The 16,584-nt window shown below is 37.0% G+C and overlaps 3 protein-coding genes across 3 annotated transcripts in view; 1 reads left to right on the forward strand and 2 right to left on the reverse strand.

Moving 5' to 3' along the window:
* Positions 1–2,571, forward strand: part of LOC134792423 (putative carbonic anhydrase 3) — a 48,864-nt gene extending 46,293 nt beyond the window's left edge. The window contains exons 6-7 of the mRNA XM_063763722.1: positions 32–259; positions 536–2,571. Coding sequence (XP_063619792.1) covers positions 32–259; positions 536–790 — 483 coding nt within the window. The 3' untranslated portion in view covers positions 791–2,571. The remainder of the gene's footprint in view (positions 1–31; positions 260–535) is intronic.
* A 426-nt stretch (positions 2,572–2,997) lies between these two features.
* LOC134792413 (coiled-coil domain-containing protein 12) lies at positions 2,998–4,409 on the reverse strand. Its single transcript, XM_063763712.1, has 3 exons — positions 4,102–4,409; positions 3,382–3,502; positions 2,998–3,255 (listed from the first exon to the last, which is right to left on the reverse strand). The coding sequence occupies exons 1-3, from the start codon at positions 4,248–4,250 to the stop codon at positions 3,046–3,048; spliced, it is 480 nt and encodes a 159-aa protein (XP_063619782.1). The 5' UTR covers positions 4,251–4,409; the 3' UTR covers positions 2,998–3,045.
* An 8,378-nt stretch (positions 4,410–12,787) lies between these two features.
* LOC134792364 (putative uncharacterized protein DDB_G0271606) overlaps positions 12,788–16,584 on the reverse strand; it is a 38,946-nt gene continuing 35,149 nt past the window's right edge. Inside the window, exon 2 of the mRNA XM_063763644.1 lies at positions 12,788–14,621. Coding sequence (XP_063619714.1) covers positions 12,885–14,621 — 1,737 coding nt within the window. The 3' untranslated portion in view covers positions 12,788–12,884. The remainder of the gene's footprint in view (positions 14,622–16,584) is intronic.

The following is a 16,584-nucleotide window of genomic DNA, read 5'->3' on the forward strand; positions in this document are numbered from 1 at the left end:
AAAAACTTAAGTACCTAATGAATATTTCCAGCTCGACCGCCACCTGCACCCCGCCTACGACGACATCACGTCAGCGCTCGGGAACGTCACGGAACCCCACGCGACCGTAGTCATGAGCAACCCCTTCTCGTTCCTCAACATTCTGCCGTACGACCTGCGGCGGTACTTCACGTACAGGGGCTCGTTGACTACACCGCCGTGCTCGGAGGTCGTCACTTGGCTGGACTTCGAGCAGCCTGTGAGACTAGCTCATGAGCAGGTAAGGACCCCACGTTAGTACTGTTTAACATCGTGCTACAACCTGCTTCACGCACGGGGGCTCGTTGACTACGCCGCCGTGATCGGGGGTCGTCACTTGGCTTGAATTGCAGACGCCACCCCCATTTTACTAATAAGTTCTACATGACTGACGTCAAATTACTTAAACTCGATTTCATCACTAAATAAATACATACCTACTGTCGCAAAACAGCCTCGTTTTTTCGTGAATTGTTTTATTGTCTATAATATAAACATACATTGTTATCGTTTTCAGATAGAGCTATTCCGCGAGCTAAAATCAGCCCACGGCAAGATCCGTCACAACTTCCGACCCATCCAGCCAATCGGCGACCGCGTCGTTTTCTACAACATCGACAACAACTACTTCAGCTACAACGAGTTGGACGACCCTAGCGAGGAAACTACTACCACTAGACCGAGGAGGAGGAAGGGGAATGGGGCGGGGAGGGCGAAGTTGTATTTGAGTTTAATGTTGCTGTCGAGTATAGTCGTAATGATTGTCCTGTAATGAGTCCTATGTCCTACTCGTATTAGCCATAACATCTTTTCTTTTTTTACGGTTTATTATAGACAAATCACTAAGGCTGGAGGTAGAGAAAAATATTGGTGCGACGAGACTAGATGGCGCTGTACGGCAACATACGTTTCATGGAAACCACCACCCCACTAAGGCCAAAGAGAGGTGGTGAGAAAACTTCCGACCCATCTAACCGATTGGCGATCGCATCGTAGCCATAAAATGTTTTGTCTTATCCGCTTTACTTTACCATAGGCATAGACTAAAGATGCGCAAATTAGAGCAAAATGTAGTTCCCAAGAAGACACCAATAGGTGGCGCTATACGTTTTACAATCTTCGGTAAGTCAACTGTTAAAAATTAGCGCTTGACAATCTAATTACCATACAATATGCGAAACTGTATGGAGCAGTCTATACTTCAGTAGTCAAATTTGTAGATACAATATTTTGCACCACTTTACGCGTCTCAGTAATGTTTGTCCATGGTTTCAATTAATGTTTCTTAATACCTAAGACTACAAAATATGTTTTATTAATATCTTCAGGATTGTTTTATTAATTTAATTTAATGATAAATCTATTTATACCTATTTGGTAAATTGAAAGGTTGTCAATGAGATGCCATGTGTAAATTTGCCACCATGCCATTTTTAACAGTTTTTCAGCCATTAGCTGACCTCATAATACCAATGTAATACTAATAAGTATGAATTGTGACTTGTATGGTATGAATATGAATAAGGTTGACCTTACTTTAGATCGTTATTTATGAAATAATAAAGAGTTGAATAGCTAAATAGTAATCACATCCATAATCCATTACTTATACCTATTTTAGCTGTTTGATCAATGAATTATTACTTATAACTAACTTCAATAATATAAATAGAACAAATCACTTGATTACGAGATTTTCAAGAAATATGTTTAAACAATTGTGACGATGTATATTATTCTGAATGGAAAATGAAATTTTACTTTTGAATTGGAGAATTGAATAGCTCAATAGTAATCACATTAAAAAGCCATTATAATATTATTATTATTGCCTTGTTTTTGTTACTGGTGTTCCAGATGTTTGATAAATTAATTCTTAATTATAGGAAATCATGGTTGTCAATAAATAACTTCTATAACATAAATACACCTAGCAAATAACCTGCTTACGAGATTATCAAGAAACAAGTTTTGAAATCAAATTTTACTTTATTATGATTATGAATTATAATTTACTGTTTTTTAACTGTTATTTAACAACCAGCTATAAGTAAACAAGTAAAGGCATGTATATAATTAATGAAACCATGACATTATTTTTTATGCAAATATCAGCCTTTATTTATAGTTAAATATAATTATTGAAGTAACTAAACATACATACAATATTATTTATGGGTTGTTAAACAAAAACAATAAAAAGATTTAAACTATCTTTTTAATAACCTATTTTTTTATTGTAAGAGTTAAAAAAAAACACATTTAAGTAAAATGTCAAAAACTTTTTATAGTTACAGAATAGATACAGAATAATTATCAAATGACACTATCCAATATAATGTTTTGTGTTTTCTTAACCTTTAACTTAAGGCATTGTAATAAATATTTAGTGGAATTATATTTAAGTAGAACAAACTATAGATAGATGTTGCAATATTATAATAAATGACTGAAAATGTATGAATCAGATGTGGTTAGAGATTATTAAATGATTAAGTGTGATTTAATTTACTGTGATATGTACACAATTATATTTTTGTGATAAAAATATGACATTCGAGTTTTATTTTTTAAATGTACAGTCAGTAGTAGAAGTTTCTAAGTGGGCCAGGTGTTCAAAATGATCTTGATGCTACTTTATTTTGTTAAGAGAATAAGAGTGTTTCAAGGTAATTTTGAACACCTCGCCCACTTAGCAACTTCTGCTGCTGACTGTACTATAACTGCATCATGTGCAACATGATGGGTGGGTAGTTAAACAACATTATAATGCATGTCTGCGCACAAATTACACTTCCATGGGCAAATTTGAATGTGGCCAATAGGTAAGGTAGCATTGGCAATAATATATTTTTCTATCTGATTGATGCATGGTGGTTTTGACAATGTTGTTGTCATAGAAAGTTTAAATTATGTAATTTTTAAAACCCTTTTTATGCATATGAGCTTGGATAGTACTGAAACTAAACTAGGTATCTTAAAAATATGGTATATTACTTACATACTACACACAGCAATTGTATTATGTCAATCATCAGTACTAGGCTTATCTGTCATAGTGATCATGGCTCCCAGGTTGTCCTCCTTGCCCTGCTTGAGCCGCTCCCATATGAGTTCTGCAATGGCTTTCTGTGTTCTCCTTTCTAACTTTTCTAGTTTTTTTGATACATCTCGCTTCAGGTCCCAATCAGGTTTTCTAGGTGCTAGACTTGATATGTCTAGGTCTTGAAGGACTACCTGGAAATTAAAACATAAGTAGTTAGTTATTTATAAAATATAACATTAAATGAGCAGTTATAGAAGTCATTCACCCAAATGGTACATAAAACGCTGATCACTGGTAATAGACAAATTAGAAATTACCTTCTCTTTGCCAGCTTCTAGTAAATCCTTCACTTCATCCTCTACAGCTGGTGGTAAAGCATCCTCCAGCTTTGCCTCTTGAAGAGTCTCATCTTGCGGCTTGTAGCTCCGAAATTTTGGTCTGAAATTAGGTATAACACATTGTTTAAGTGTGACCAGTGGCGGATTTGCCCTAAGGCCAAGTAGGCCCGGGCCTAGGGCGGCAAGATATTAGGGGCGACAAATTGTGACAAAAAAATCGCTGATGATAACAGGAATAAACTCAAAATGTAGTAAATATGATGGGTGCTGAGAAAGGGGCGGCTACAGGGCCTAGGGCGGCAAAGACTGCAAATCCGCCACTGAGTCCGACCATGCTGTCGCACAACCAAACAGCCAAGTCAGTGAAAACTTGGCATTGTCAAAATCTATTTGCTCTTAATATTCAAAGGCTGGGTTTTACAATGACCTAAATATTAAACATACCAAAATTATAAGGAATGGTTCACTGTGAATAATTGTTCCCACAACAACAATTGTTGTTTGTTGTCGTTAACAGTTGTTGTTGCAATAAGACTGAAGTCCAAGACAACTTATGGGAATCCTTAAACATAAATCTATGCCTTAAGCCTAATGTGGGACACAACACAATAAAGAAAGCATAAGCCCTCCTGTCTATTACGACAGAAAAGGCACTAACATACTAAGTACACATAACCTAACTGCATGACGAAAACTTACTTTGGTAACGAAACTTTCTCAGCAGGGGCATCTGAAGTCTCATTTTCTGAAGTACGGTTCTTCCGTTTTAAATTCTTTAATCTTTCTTTCCTTTTAAGTGCCTGCTCTTCCAAACTACCGACGCTTTCGCCTAGTTCCATGATAACCATACTTAAATGATACTCTCAAATAGGTAGTATTGAAATTATAAAAAAGTACTGCAGATAGTAAAGTCAATTGTTACAGCTACTTTCCAGTTAATAATAAAATTAATTTAATAATTTATGAACAAATTATCTTTTTATAATCTCATAAAACACAAGCACAAATAAATACTATCTGACATCTGACGTACACATTGTCAATGTCATGGTTTTTTTTTCATGTCTACCAACATTATCAGCAAAAGTATTCAAGATATAAATTATGCCGCCATTACGACCACGCAACGAACCATATTTGGACTCTCTGCATAAAACGCTGTATTTTTTCCATAGAGATTAAGTACACATACAAATCCTTGTATATAAACGCGAGCGGCTTTGACGGTAGAAACAAATTAAATTATGCTCAATCGAAAGAGCTTGAAAAAATATCACTTTTGAATCGAGAACATATATCCGCAAAATTCGTATTGTCGCGTTTTTTGCATTTAAAAGTGAAAAAATTTCGACAAACAATACTAAAGGCTCAATTTGTTGGTTGACATTTGACAGCTATGCGTTGCGTTTAGAAACTGCAAACATGCTTACAAGTTAGGTTGGTCGTTTTTTTTTTTAATAAAAAGCAAGACGAATATTACTGTTTATTTGATGACTTTCCGGTATGTATAATGGTTATTATTTGCATTAAGTTTCGTTTCATATGGATATGTATACCGGTATAATTATTACATAAATTAGTTTTTAAGCCAGAACGTGCGATAGTCTGTTACGGCTTTTAAGACGATAGCAACACTGCCTAGACGTCAACGACGGCTGTTATTCGAAAATACTTTATCCGGTACTCCAGACGTGATAAAAACCTGTTAAATAGTGTATTGTGTGTGTTAACAATAAAAAATAGTCACCGAACATAGTGCAAAGTGCAAACGCCATCGTAACGTAACGAGATTTGAACTTCAAAGCGTTCCATGGGTGTATTGTGTTTAGTATAAACATCGGTCTCTCAGTTGTATTTTAATATTTCAGAATGATTCCAAATATTCTTACATGTCAAGGCACTACTAGCTACCTGGAAATGCAAGTGAAAGCAACCTTGAAGCAGCTGTGATAAACTAATAAGTGAGCGAGATGAAAATGACGTTGTTCAAAGAAACTTTGAGTTAAGTGCCAGCTGACTGTAACACACTCTAATTAAGTACATTGCCAGTGTGAAACAGTGCAAAAAGCTACAGTGTATTGTGGACATATTTAATAACTGTGCTTTAGACTATGAATCAAATTTGAGGTGTATCGGTGAATTGGAAAGTCAACTGCATAAAGCTAATAAGTTATCTCCGGAGTCAATGTAAGTTGAATATAAGATTAAATATAATAAGATATATAGATAGTATATATGTCGCAGTCAAAAGTGTGAACTGGTCAAAAGAACTTTTAACCGACAAAAACAGGCAAAACTGCTTTTGACTGAGCATGTTGGTCAAAAGTAGTTATACCTGAAAATCATTGGTTAATAGTAATTGTGTTGTGACTGTTACTATCAGTCAAAAGTACTCGCAGAGATAGGTAGGTTAGGGTTATTTTTTTGCTACGCCCAAAAAACGTAACTGTTCCCAGAGATAGGTAGGTTAGGGTTATTTTTTTTTGCTACGCCCTAAAAACGAAACTGCTGCCAGAAATAGGTATGATTTTCAGGTAAAACTACTTTTGACCAACATGCTCAGTCAAAGCAGTTTTGCCTGTTTTTGTCGGTTAAAAGTTCTTTGGCCAGTTCACACTTTTGACTGCAACAGGTTGGGCTGGACATATGGCAAGGGAAGGTAAAGATAAGTGGGATAGAGAGGAAGCGGAATGGTATCCTAGAGATGGAAAAAGGAGAGAAGGGAGACCAATAATGAGGTGGTCGGATGACATAAAGAAGCATGCGGGACCTAATTGGATAGGGACGGCAAGGGATAGAGAGCTGTGGAGAGAGCTGGGGGAGGCCTATGCCAAGAAGGCAGACTGAAATAATTATTAAAAAGCAATGACATAAAAATTATTTAATAAAGTTACTAAGGAAAAAATATTGAAACTAATTGATATAAATGAAATGTGAATTTATTTAAATGTAATATGTGCTGAAATTTAATTTTTTGGTCAATAAAGGCTATTCTATTCTATTCTAATTTGACAGGTGACAACAAAAAAAAATATTAATTCCTGCTAAAATTTCAGAGTCATAGTGAAGCATAGTACATAGTACCAAAACAAGGTTGATTTTTAGGGTTCTGTAGCCAAAGGGTAAAAACGGGACCCCTATTACGAGGACTCCAATATGTTATTAGATCAAAACAAATTATTTTCAGAAAATATTTAATTTAGGCTTAGGGATGGCGAGGCTCCATAAACCTTCAGTAAGTAGTGCATAAGTATCCTTGGAAAAATTCGACCTATGCCGCCGTGGGTGGCCCGGTGGCAGAATGGCACAGGCACCTGCTGCAATAGCAGAGGACGCTGCTTTGATTCCAGCCTAGGGCACTGGAGGCCTTGGTCACTTTTTAGGGTTGCGTACCCATAGGGTAAAAACGGGACCCTATTAAATATTAAGACTCTGCTGTCCGTCTGTCTGTCACCAGGCTGTATCTCAAGATCTCATGAACCGTGATAACTAGATTAACTAGACAGTTTCAATTTTCACAAATGATGTATTTCTGTTGCCGCTATAACAACAAATACTAAAAACAAATTAAAGAAATATTTAAGCGGGGCCAATGCAATGCTAGGCTGGATATGACTGATGAAATGAGTAAATTTTTATTAATATGTTTTAATATGACATGTTGGTGGCAAACAAGCATACAAGGCTGTTAATGCCGATGGTAAGTGGGAGTTTAGACTAGACCTCTGCTTCTCCAAGGGACTCACATTGCTGACCGAGTAAATTTTTATTAATATGTTTTAATATGACATGTTGGTGGCAAACAAGCATACAAGGCTGTTAATGCCAATGGTAAGTGGGAGTTTAGACTAGACCTCTGCTTCTCCAAGGGACTCACATTGCTGACCGAGTAAATTTTTATTAATATGTTTTAATATGACATGTTGGTGGCAAACAAGCATACAAGGCTGTTAATGCCGATGGTAAGTGGGAGTTTAGACTAGACCTCTGCTTCTCCAAGGGACTCACATTGCTGACCGAGTAAATTTTTATTAATATGTTTTAACATGGCATGTTGGTGGCAAACAAGCATACAACTCATACAAGGCTGTTAATGCCGATGGTAAGTGGGAGTTTAGACTAGACCTCTGATTCTCCAAGGGACTCACATTGTTGACCGAGTAAATTTTTATTAATATGTTTTAATATGACATGTTGGTGGCAAACAAGAATACAAGGCTGTTAATGCCGATGGTAAGTGGGAGTTTAGATTAGACCTCTGCTTCTCCAAGGGACTCACATTGTTGACCGAGTAAATTTTTATTAATATGTTTTAATATGACATGTTGGTGGCAAACAAGAATACAAGGCTGTTAATGCCGATGGTAAGTGGGGGTTTAGACTAGACCTCTGCTTCTCCAAGGGACTCACATTGCTGACCGGTTACAAATCTATTACACTCATACTAGGATTCCGTACCTGAAGGGTAACTAAAAAACGGGAACCTATTAGCGATTCCGACTCACACTTGGCCGGTTTTTCTTAGTAGGTATATGACATTTATTTCAGTTTTACTTCATTGTCCGTCTGTCTGTCTGTCTGTCTGTCTGTCACCAGGCTGTATCTCATGAACCGTGATAGGCCTAGGCAGTTGAAATTTTCACAGATGATGTATTTCTGTTACCGCTATAACAACAAATACTAAAAAGTATGGAACCCTTCGTGCGCGAGCACTTGCCCGGTTTGACATTTCAGGCTCCGTCACACAGGCGCGTTTCGCGTGCGGCGCGTGAGCGGGGCGCGCCGCTTTTTCATATAAAACGCTCAGGCCCGGCTCTGAAATCGCGCCGGTGTGACGGAACCTTTATTTCAGTTTACTCCACTGTCCCTCTGTCACCAGGCTGTATCTCATGAACCGTGATAGCTAGACAGTTGAAATTTTCACACATGATGTATTTCTGTTGCCGCTATAACAACAAATATTAAAAAGTGTTCCGTTCTTGATGGGTGAGTCCGACTCGCACTTATTCAGTTTTTTTTTGTAAACGAATTTAATATTAACGGATAGGCATTAATATTAAAGAATGAAATAGTAGTGATAATTTCCATACTTTCACTTTAGTGCCATGAAGGGTAGGTACAAAAGGGTTCCCTCTTTTGAGATTGGAAAGTGGGCTAGGTTATAAATGCGGCCTTCACAGAACCGATCTGCGACCAGAAAAGTGGGTCAGGTTAGAAATGTGATCCTTACAGAACCGAACTGCTACCAGAAAAGCGGATTAGGTTTTTTTAATTACATATTTGTTTCTAGATATAATTATCGGAATAGTAAATTTTTCGAGTTATGATTGTATGTTACGGATTTAAAGTTTTCTGAGATGAGATAGGTTTGTAACCGCCTTAATGAAGGTATGAAGTCTAAAAGTAAATAATTACTTAATTCAAAATGAGTATTACCTATTACTATTATTTATTTTACCCGAGCGAAGCCGGGTTTTCATCTAGTAGTTTTATATTATTTCCATTATTTAAATAAATCAATTTCTTTAAAAGTTATTACTTATTAAATAAAGCATTGACGAAAAGGGCCGTAGTGCCATCTAGTGACAAACATAAAAAGTTGCGAATTTCGTTTATTCGTCATTCTAATAGATGGCAGTGTTGTGTGAATGCAAATTGATAGCTTTTAGGGCTTTAGGCGGTTATCATACTGGATGCGATTCGTCGCTATAATATTCAGCAGGTAATATTTTTTTTGCTTATATTATGTATAAATTTTGATAGGTAGGTACTTACCTTGATTAAACAAAATCTTGTTTTAACCACATTCCGTTTCCGGTGGTTAATCAAATTTTCACTTCTCATGCTCAAAAAGTGCACCTTTATGTCGTGCGTAGACGACATAAAATCGCATTTTATGCTCTAGAGCATAAAGTAAAATCATCTATTACGACCCTTATTGACTTAGCAATAAAGTCCAAATTCTGCCATACAAACTGCCAGCCCTACCGGAGCGCCCCCGACCGGCGCTCTCCCGATCGGCGTGCCCCGCGCCTCCGACCGGCCCAAGAACAATTTTCTTTAGTCTTGAATAAATACGTTAAAATAACCTAAAATATTTGATTTTTTGTATATTTTCCTCGCAATCGAAGTGAAAAGCAGAGTGTACAACAAGGGCATAAATGTCCATTTTTACCCTCGTCTACTATTTTGGTCTTCGCTTCGCTCAGACCAAAAAAACCGGGCAAGGGCGAGTCGGACTCGCGCACGAAGGGTTCCGTACCATAATGCAAAAAAAAAAACTAAAAAAAAGCAAAAAAAAAACGGTCACCCATCCAAATACTGACCACTCCCGACGTTGCTTAACTTTGGTCAAAAATCACGTTTGTTGTATGGGAGCCCCATTTAAATCTTTATTTTATTCTGTTTTTAGTATTTGTTGTTATAGCGGCAACAGAAATACATCATCTGTGAAAATTTCAACTGTCTAACTATCACGGTTCGTGAGATACAGCCTGGTGACAGACGGACGGACGGACGGACGGACGGACGGACGGACGGACGGACGGACAGCGAAGTCTTAGTAATAGGGTCCCGTTTTACCCTTTGGGTACGGAACCCTAAAAATTGCCTCGGGTAAAAATGGGTCACTTTATGCCCTTGTTGTACAATCTACTATTTCTATATTTCTACAAGTAGGTAAACTATTAGCGATATTTGCGTTTGTATAAAATGAGTATTCCGTCTCGATGTAAAAATATTCATCTACAAGTACTTACGTAAGTATAGGTACTTATAGATAAATACCGGTAGGTAATGCATGAGGTTTGTATTACCTACCCCCGAGATATGGTGTACTACATATTTCTAGGCATACCTAATGGCATTCAGTAGAAAGTGGGAAAAATAATATATGTATAGGTAAAGTCGACGTCAAATATATGTTTACACTTTTGCACCTTATTCCTTTGTAATAAGGCGAAAAATGTAAACATATATTTGTCGTCGACTGTACAAGACAGACATTTCTAACTTTCGACATATTACGTACCTAACCTAATATTTAAACGAAATCATTTTACAGAATTTGAAATAAAAATACCGAATGTCAAAATAACGTTTGTTTACATTATTCCCAATTTTTATTCGAACACGGAATAGGATCTCCTAGCGTAGTCAGGTAGGTTTATTACTATTAGAAACGTGTTTAACCGGGTAAAAAAAAAACAAGATATTTTCTTATACATTTATTTACATTCTTATAACTGTAGATACAAACAATTCACAACATTAATGATATTTTATTTGTTTATATGACCACTAGGTTACAGCAGGCAATTTATTTTCAGACATCACAATACATAATGTTGTTCATCTAAATATTTCATGAAATACCTACGCAGAGAAGGGAGGTACCTACTGAGACGGTGCTTCGCGCTATTCATTATTTTGTCATTAAGTGAAATACATAGGGGAAGCGGGGTAGATAGGCACAAGGGGCAGTTTTGAACACCCACACTAATTCCTTAACTAAAAACTTATGTTGGCCTTCTACAATGCTAAAACGTGGCTTTGTATGTGTGAGTGAGGTACCAGCTTCGGTACATCTCTAGTCTCCTGCCAGCCGTTGTGGCTTGGTGCGTGAAAACGTTTTTCCGCGGTTGCATCGTAAATAAATTATGATTTTTTTATCGAGTTGTGGTGCGAAATTTTAGACTTTATCGGATGAACATTATAATGAGCGCTAAGTACGTTTATTCAGTAATAAAGTTAACTTATTATTTTAAAGTAATACTTGATAGTATATTTAAAAAATAATATTTTTCATTTATTTGACCATTGGGGTACTTTGGTACAATAAAGTTTGGGGCAGCTTTGAACATATCAAAGTGCCCCTCTAGTGTATCTAAGTGCCCCTGCCAGTTTTTATGTTAAGAAAAAAAATACAATTATTTTTTTAGTGAATACAAGGCGAACGTACAAGAAGAAAGAAAATTGACAAAGAAAAGTTAAAACAACTCAAGTAGCTTTTTGTCAAAAACTGACACTGATTTCATTAAAAGCTATTTTTTTTTGTTGTTTTAGTGCACCTGCTTAATAACTATAGTATGGTCTAATAGCACCGCACTTAATAGACGTTTTATACTGTTTAAAAGTTTACTAGTGGTCAGCTAACTGAATTTATCTGTAACGTGTGCTCTGCGGGGCAGTTTGAAACACTTACGGGGCACTTTGATTCACGTGCCAAAGTACCCCAAAATGATGTATCAAAGTGTCCCATGTAATATATCAAAGTGCCCTGCAAGTGGGGCACAATTGAACAAATCCCATTTTTTGTTAAAATCCATATATCTCTTTTACTGGCCATAAATTTAACAAAAAAAGACATACTTTGTGTACCTTAGTAAATTTGTCATCGACTAAGTACAAAAAGAATGTATTTTGAGTACATTTTGCGGCCTAAAATCAATTTCAAAAAAAGGTGTACCAAGCTGCCCCGCTTCCCCCTACTACTTAAGAGTTTAGTGGTCATATACTTTTTATTTATTTCTAATTAACAGTTTAAAAATAATGATTTACAGTTGTTTTCAGAATTATCTAGAATATATACCGATATATTTATGTAATTAAGATTTCCTTATTTTGTAAAAATATAATATATAGAAGTAGGTACTTGGGTACCTAGAATTCTAAGCTAGTCTAGCTAATTCTGAATAACACTACTGTAGGTAAGTACTACTTATGGCAGTTCGCAAATACTATAAAATACAATAAATAGTTGTTTCTACAAACTAAACGTCATTAATTGAGTATGAATCAAGACTGTAATTTTTTTTATGGATGTTAAAAAAACTATCACGTGGGCTATTTAGAACAATGAAAATTATAAAGTTCTAGGCAGATTATTCTCTCTATTGCAGTAGATAAATCAAACAAAAGTGCCTTACAATGTAGAACATTTTGATATGCGGTCTCAAAATGGATCTCATTCTTTTTATCTTAGTCCGGAACTATAATAGGTACCTACTTTTACTCATAGAGTCCCAAGCGACGGATTTGTTCAGATCTTTGGTCTGTCTGTCTGTAAGGAATAGGCAGGGACAGTCCGGAATCTAGCAGTGGCAAGTAAATACGTATTGAAAATTACGGATTGACCATAGTTTTATTTAAAGCTATCAAAATTATGTTAAATATCCCTAAGTAAAGAATTAAACCCAAGGTGCTTTGGATTACCTAATACCGAACGGGATATAAGTAATGCAGAATGTCGGCTTCACCTAAATAACAATTCGTAATTTAGGATATGGAGGGATAGGGTAGTGATTTGATCAAACCAACAGAACGTAAATCGAATAACAATTTTCAGAGCAATCAGCTCAAAACAGAAGTTTTCGAAATCACCCTAAGCACCTTACGCAGTCACTGACCAGATGAACTATTTCTTGCGCAGTTCAAGGCTTAAGCGCATAAGAGTGTCTAAAACATATTAAGATAAATTCAAGTTACGCTCTCACTTGCCTTCTACTATCAAAAGAGAGCCTGTTTGAAACATTATTGTTGATTGGGACTCCGTGATTGAGTGATAAAACTTTAGACACGATATTCAAATCTTCAGGACTTCTGGCATTCAGACCAGTTTGAAATAGAAGTTGTTTCAGTTCAATATCGTGTGGGTTAAATTGATTTTGCCTCGTAAGTGGCACAAAACGGTTATTAGGAGCAAAGTTAAACGAGTTGAATCTATTAAACTGTTGCTGCTGTTGAAAGTTATTAATGCCGAAGTTGCCTACACCACTTTCCTGGCGAAATACTCGGTTTCCTTTTTGTCTAAATTGGTCATCGGGCCTGATTTGATTGAAATTGTTGCCTTGCTGGAAATTAGGCTGTAAAAAGTTGGTTATTCCGATTGGGACATGGTTTTCCTGTAGCGGAAACTGTTCAGGTTGATTGTTACGTAAATGTAAAAGAAAGTCGACAGCTTCCCTGTTCGGCAACTGCTGCTGGAGATTTACGTTGTTCACCTGTTCTAACGGCACGCTGGCTTGGATCGACACTTGAGAACTCTGTGGTCGGAGACCCTGGTTCTGATTGAAGAACTGGTTCGGTGGATTTGGTTTAGGCAATCCTTGATGGAAGTTAATCTCAGGGTTGACAGCTTGAATGCGTTGCTGTTCTAGTACAATTTGCTGCTGACTTTGTGCCTGTTGCAATTGCTGCTTTTGCTTGAAAAGGAACTGCTGCTTTCTCAGCGCTTCCTCCTGTTGTCTTTGTTGGATTTGTAACTGACGCAACTGTTCTTCGAGGATTTGCTGTTTTTCTTCAAGCTGTCTTTGTAATGCCAGTTGTTGGTTTATGTAAAAGTTTGGATCTATTTGGTTGGGTGTCGGTTGCGGAACAATTTGCGGCTCCGGGATGCCCGTGGTGAGTGTGGTGCTCGCTAGTGGCGTAACGTTGTTACCGATATTTTGTTGCTGGAAAATAGGTACAACTTTTTTAGGTAATCCTTGAGCATCTTGATGAACTGTAAAGGCCGCAACTAAGGGTGCTTGGAAAACTTGGACGTCCCGTTTGTTGACGTCTTCAATGTTCTCTCCGTCCTGGTTGTGCGTGGGTTTGGGTGTCGTGGTTGTGGTTGTCGTTGTTGTCGTCGTCGTTGTCGTTGTTGGGGTCGTGGGTCTAGAGTTTAATGTGCTGGTACTAGTAATTGTATTTTCTGATGTCGACGTTTCTTGTACACTTCTAACGTGCTGCAAGCTTAAGCCTGATTCTCTTGTTTGGAATATTTCATTTTGTGGCGATTGGGTCGGAAGTGTAGCGGTCACTTGATTTTCGACGTTTCCTGCGGTCGTCCTTAAAATTGAAAAGTTGTGGTCTATAAAAGTAGGTGTTACATTTGTGCTATTTGCAAACGCCGATTGTCCGTTGACTATGAAGGAATGTATTTGTATATTTTCTGGATTTTGAGTAGGTGAATTTTCCGTAACGTCTCCAGTTTGTAATAATTCCGATTCAGAAGTAGAAGTACCGTCGGTAGAGTCATCCGTTGTGATATCATCGACGTCGGTGGTGACATTATTGTTCTCTTCTAATTCGGTGAGAGCTTTAAGCAAAGCTTTTCTGATGTAGGGGTCGAGGCGCACGGATGGTTTTATTCCGATTATGTTGTCATTTATAGCGTCTGTTGTGGGGTCCTGTGCTGTCGCTATTGCAAATAGCGCGACGAGCAAGAAAGCCGGCACCTGGAAACAAAAAAAAAACATAAATTAGATACAGATACATCTGGGCGGGGATTTCGGGATATAAGGCACGCAATACACGCATGTCATTGTCATATTTTATAGGACAGTGTGCCATAGGAAAGAGTTATGTCGGTAAGTCGGCAATCCATTTGCGTTGGCGTGTCGCGATTATGCTAGCTACCTACTTCCACGTTTCCACGATCTTAATGTTTTTAGATGTGTTCGGTTACATTGTTCTTGTAATGTGAAACAATAGGCATTTTCTTGCGGGGCGTTACACAACTGATGAGACTGCCTGCGCGTTAATGCGAACGTATGACAATTTCCATTATCTCACTAGTTACCCGTGTCAGATCTCGTGTTTTAGATATTGTAATAATTTCGTAAATGGGTCAAGTCATCAGTGGACAATAATTAATTTAATAATCTCCAAGGTTTTATAGGACAGTTCCGAGCATCATTAATAATGTGAGATTTCTCTAGCTCTGGGGAGCGACGGTGCGGGTCATTTATCAACTTCGGGTGGTTAGAGGTATTGTTGGCGCGCGTACGACGCACATGGGCAGTTGCTGTAGCTATTCTTATCGCTTATCAAACTCAGACGAATGTTCAACTCCAGCGGACCAGAGAGTCTACCACGAAATACGAAAATCGAAATTTCATTATATATCGCTCAAATATGCAAGATTGATAGAAAGGCAGATGACGTAATTTCGATTTTCGCTGTATATAGACTCCCAGTTTATATGTAATAGAAATATCGCACTTAGGTACTTATGTACATATCGAATGGATCAGTCCGTGGAACTTTCCTGCAAATGAAAAATCGCCCAGCCTTATGCAGTTATACATACAATACATGCAGTTATACACCGTGTTTTTATTGAATTCCGTTAACTTCGGGGTATAGTTAAGTACGTTTATAAGAACTAAATGGCATAGTTAATTTTCAAAAAAAATATTTTTTTTTGTTTTCTTTTTTGTTTTTTTTTTGTTTAAAAAGTAATTAAATGTAGCATATAGCGTTGTTGTAACACGGGCATTACATTTAACTCAACCAAACAATTGAAATCTGTGACATATCAATGTCATTTCGTACATCAATCGACCGAGATTGTACTTAAGTTTAGTAGCAAATGTATGAACTCATTCTAAAATGTAAGCCGGCCCTAAGGCAAGTGTACACGCTTGTAGAGGCCTTATAGGAAAAAAATAAATTATGGATTATCTCCGAAATGGACTTAATTAGAACATCGGTGTCTTTGAGAAAGTTACTTGATTTAAGCTCAGGAATGCACCCTTGAAATTAACGGAAATCAAAAAAAACACGGTGTATATTATACAAGTTTTTCAGTAGAAAAGGCGCGAAATTCAAATTTTCTATGAGACAATCAGCGCCTACATTTTTTACATTTGCCGCTCTTTTCTACTGACGGAAATTGCTTTGACTTGCTTGCTCTACCTAGCTACCTACTTACCTTTTTTGCTACCTACTTACCTTTTTTGCCAAACAATGTTACCAAACCTAATCTTTTTTATTTTATTTTCACGCTAAAATTAAATACTACTCGTTTGATTCTTAATTGGTATACATGACCAATAACATTTCCATTTCTTTTATAATTCCAAATTAATTTCCATAATAGTACATTTCGATGCTAGTGCGGAAAGTATGTCATTACTTGTGAAATTAAATGTACTATTGTTTGCTGGAGAAAAATCAAACTAACAAAAAACCAGTGGGCCCCTTTAAGCCACTAAAAATTACGATAGTCTATTGTTACTTATATGAAATAGGACGTCAACACTGGGCCGCGGTCAAATATACTCAACTATAGGAATACATTCACGACCTTTCGACTCGTCACTGTCATAAACTCATAACAGTCACAGTGGGTGTATACTAACGCATTCGTAACGCATCTACACCTCATTACCCTACTCTGGCTTCCGGATACGGCGA

The sequence above is a fragment of the Cydia splendana genome, chromosome 7, assembly GCF_910591565.1.
Source record: "Cydia splendana chromosome 7, ilCydSple1.2, whole genome shotgun sequence".
Taxonomy (NCBI): Eukaryota; Metazoa; Arthropoda; class Insecta; order Lepidoptera; family Tortricidae; genus Cydia; species Cydia splendana.